The sequence below is a fragment of the Seriola lalandi genome, unplaced genomic scaffold (assembly GCF_002814215.2).
Source record: "Seriola lalandi dorsalis isolate HSWRI2012SDOR001 ecotype SW California unplaced genomic scaffold, Sedor1 jcf7180002049825, whole genome shotgun sequence".
NCBI classification, from domain to species: Eukaryota; Metazoa; Chordata; class Actinopteri; order Carangiformes; family Carangidae; genus Seriola; species Seriola lalandi.
The window spans coordinates 1-1,469 of record NW_019520378.1 but is presented as its reverse complement, the minus strand read 5'-3'; the positions used below and the strand labels follow the sequence as shown (position 1 = coordinate 1,469).

General features: G+C 42.8%; 1 protein-coding gene across 1 annotated transcript; it reads right to left on the bottom strand.

Moving 5' to 3' along the window:
- Nucleotides 1–213: 213 nt before the first annotated feature.
- LOC147819754 (complement C1q-like protein 2) lies at nt 214–1,463 on the bottom strand (the record flags this gene model as incomplete). The annotated part of the gene is made up of 2 exons (XM_087171828.1): nt 214–657; nt 1,376–1,463. Coding segments are annotated over 2 exons (363 nt in total), but the record flags the coding sequence as incomplete, so codon positions are not given.
- Between the last annotated feature and the right edge of the window lie 6 nt (nt 1,464–1,469).

Here is a 1,469-nt window from a genome sequence, read left to right as displayed (position 1 = left end):
CGACGTCATTGTGAACTAAAACATGCCACTAGGTCTCAGCCACAATCTATAACTACTGAGTCCAACGCTTCCTTCTCCCCGTACGACACCCCAACAACACACACCAAGAAACACAACCCAGGGTCCTAGCAGCACATGCACAAGTACAAGTACATCACTTTACCTTTCTGTTTCTTATTCTCATTATAAAAATAAAGAAATATCCACAGATAGTACTGCAATAAAGTGTTTATCCTTTAATTCAAATGACAATCAGAAAATGTAATCACTTTAAACTTTGATAAGAAAATAAAGAGATACAGTATAACCATTATTTTCTATGATTTTCATGCAGATTCAGATAAAAAACATATAGTGAAGAAAAGGAGGGAGTGTTTCCCTCTCACATGGTGAAAAGCAGGTGACCACTGAAGGTGGTATGGCGATTGGTATTGTCAAATACCTTTGTAGACTTCCACAAACGCACAAACACGACATCTCCAGCCTCCAGAAGCAGCTCAGCACCTTGAGAAGTACTCCCGTAATGAGAGCTCTGATGCTCAGATGCTGCAAAAATGTGGTTTGTGTTCTTGACCAACACGGCAGCTGTACTGGCTCCATGCACACCTATGTGCCACTCAAAGTGGTAAACTCCTCTCACCGGTGCAGTGAACATACCTGTGGGACAGGTGTTTCTGTCAGTCAACTGTTGCCACATCTGTCAATCACAGTGACGTGAACAAAGCAGGAAAGGGACATTTGCTATCAAAGTGACCGTTCGGGTTCTTTGACGTGGGGTTGAGCGAGGTAGTAATCTGTAGTGAGAGTATTACCAGCAGTAGATTCAGATTCAGCGTTACCGTATTCCTGTGCACGCTGTAGTTGCGCTTGTGCCTAGTAGTGTTGTGCGTAGGAATACGGTAGTTCAACGGTTCACAAACTGTAGTTCCAAAGGAAAGGGCTTTTGACAGCAAGATAAAGTGGTGAAAATATTCAAATTAACTCTTGAACAGATTAGTTTAATCCTAGATTAGACTCGTTCTTTTCTGTAGTGTGAAAAAAGTGTCACATTGCTAGGAATGGTACCGAACCTCGGTACTGAACTACATTATTCAAACCGCAGTATCAATAAGCTCCAGCCTCAACGGTTCTGCTATCGGTACTGGAGCAGTCACTTTTCTTTTTTTTTCTCTGCTAGATAAACGTTTTCTTTCTGTTTAAGTGCCGGACCGATAAGCAGTATCGGTAAGAGTAGTAGAACCCATCCCTTCACATTGCTCAGCTTCTGTACCGGTGCTCCTGCTGCTTCTCCAAACTGGGAGATATAGATCAGTCCCTTGCACAAGCCAAAGCTAAATAACCTGAACTGTCACTTGGATATTTCAGAGGTCAGTACCTGTGTTTGGATCGTAGGCACTTCCAATGTTTGTCAAGACATGTTTGAAGATCAGAGTGGTGTGTGTGTTGAAGGGTCCGATGGTTTGCGAGCC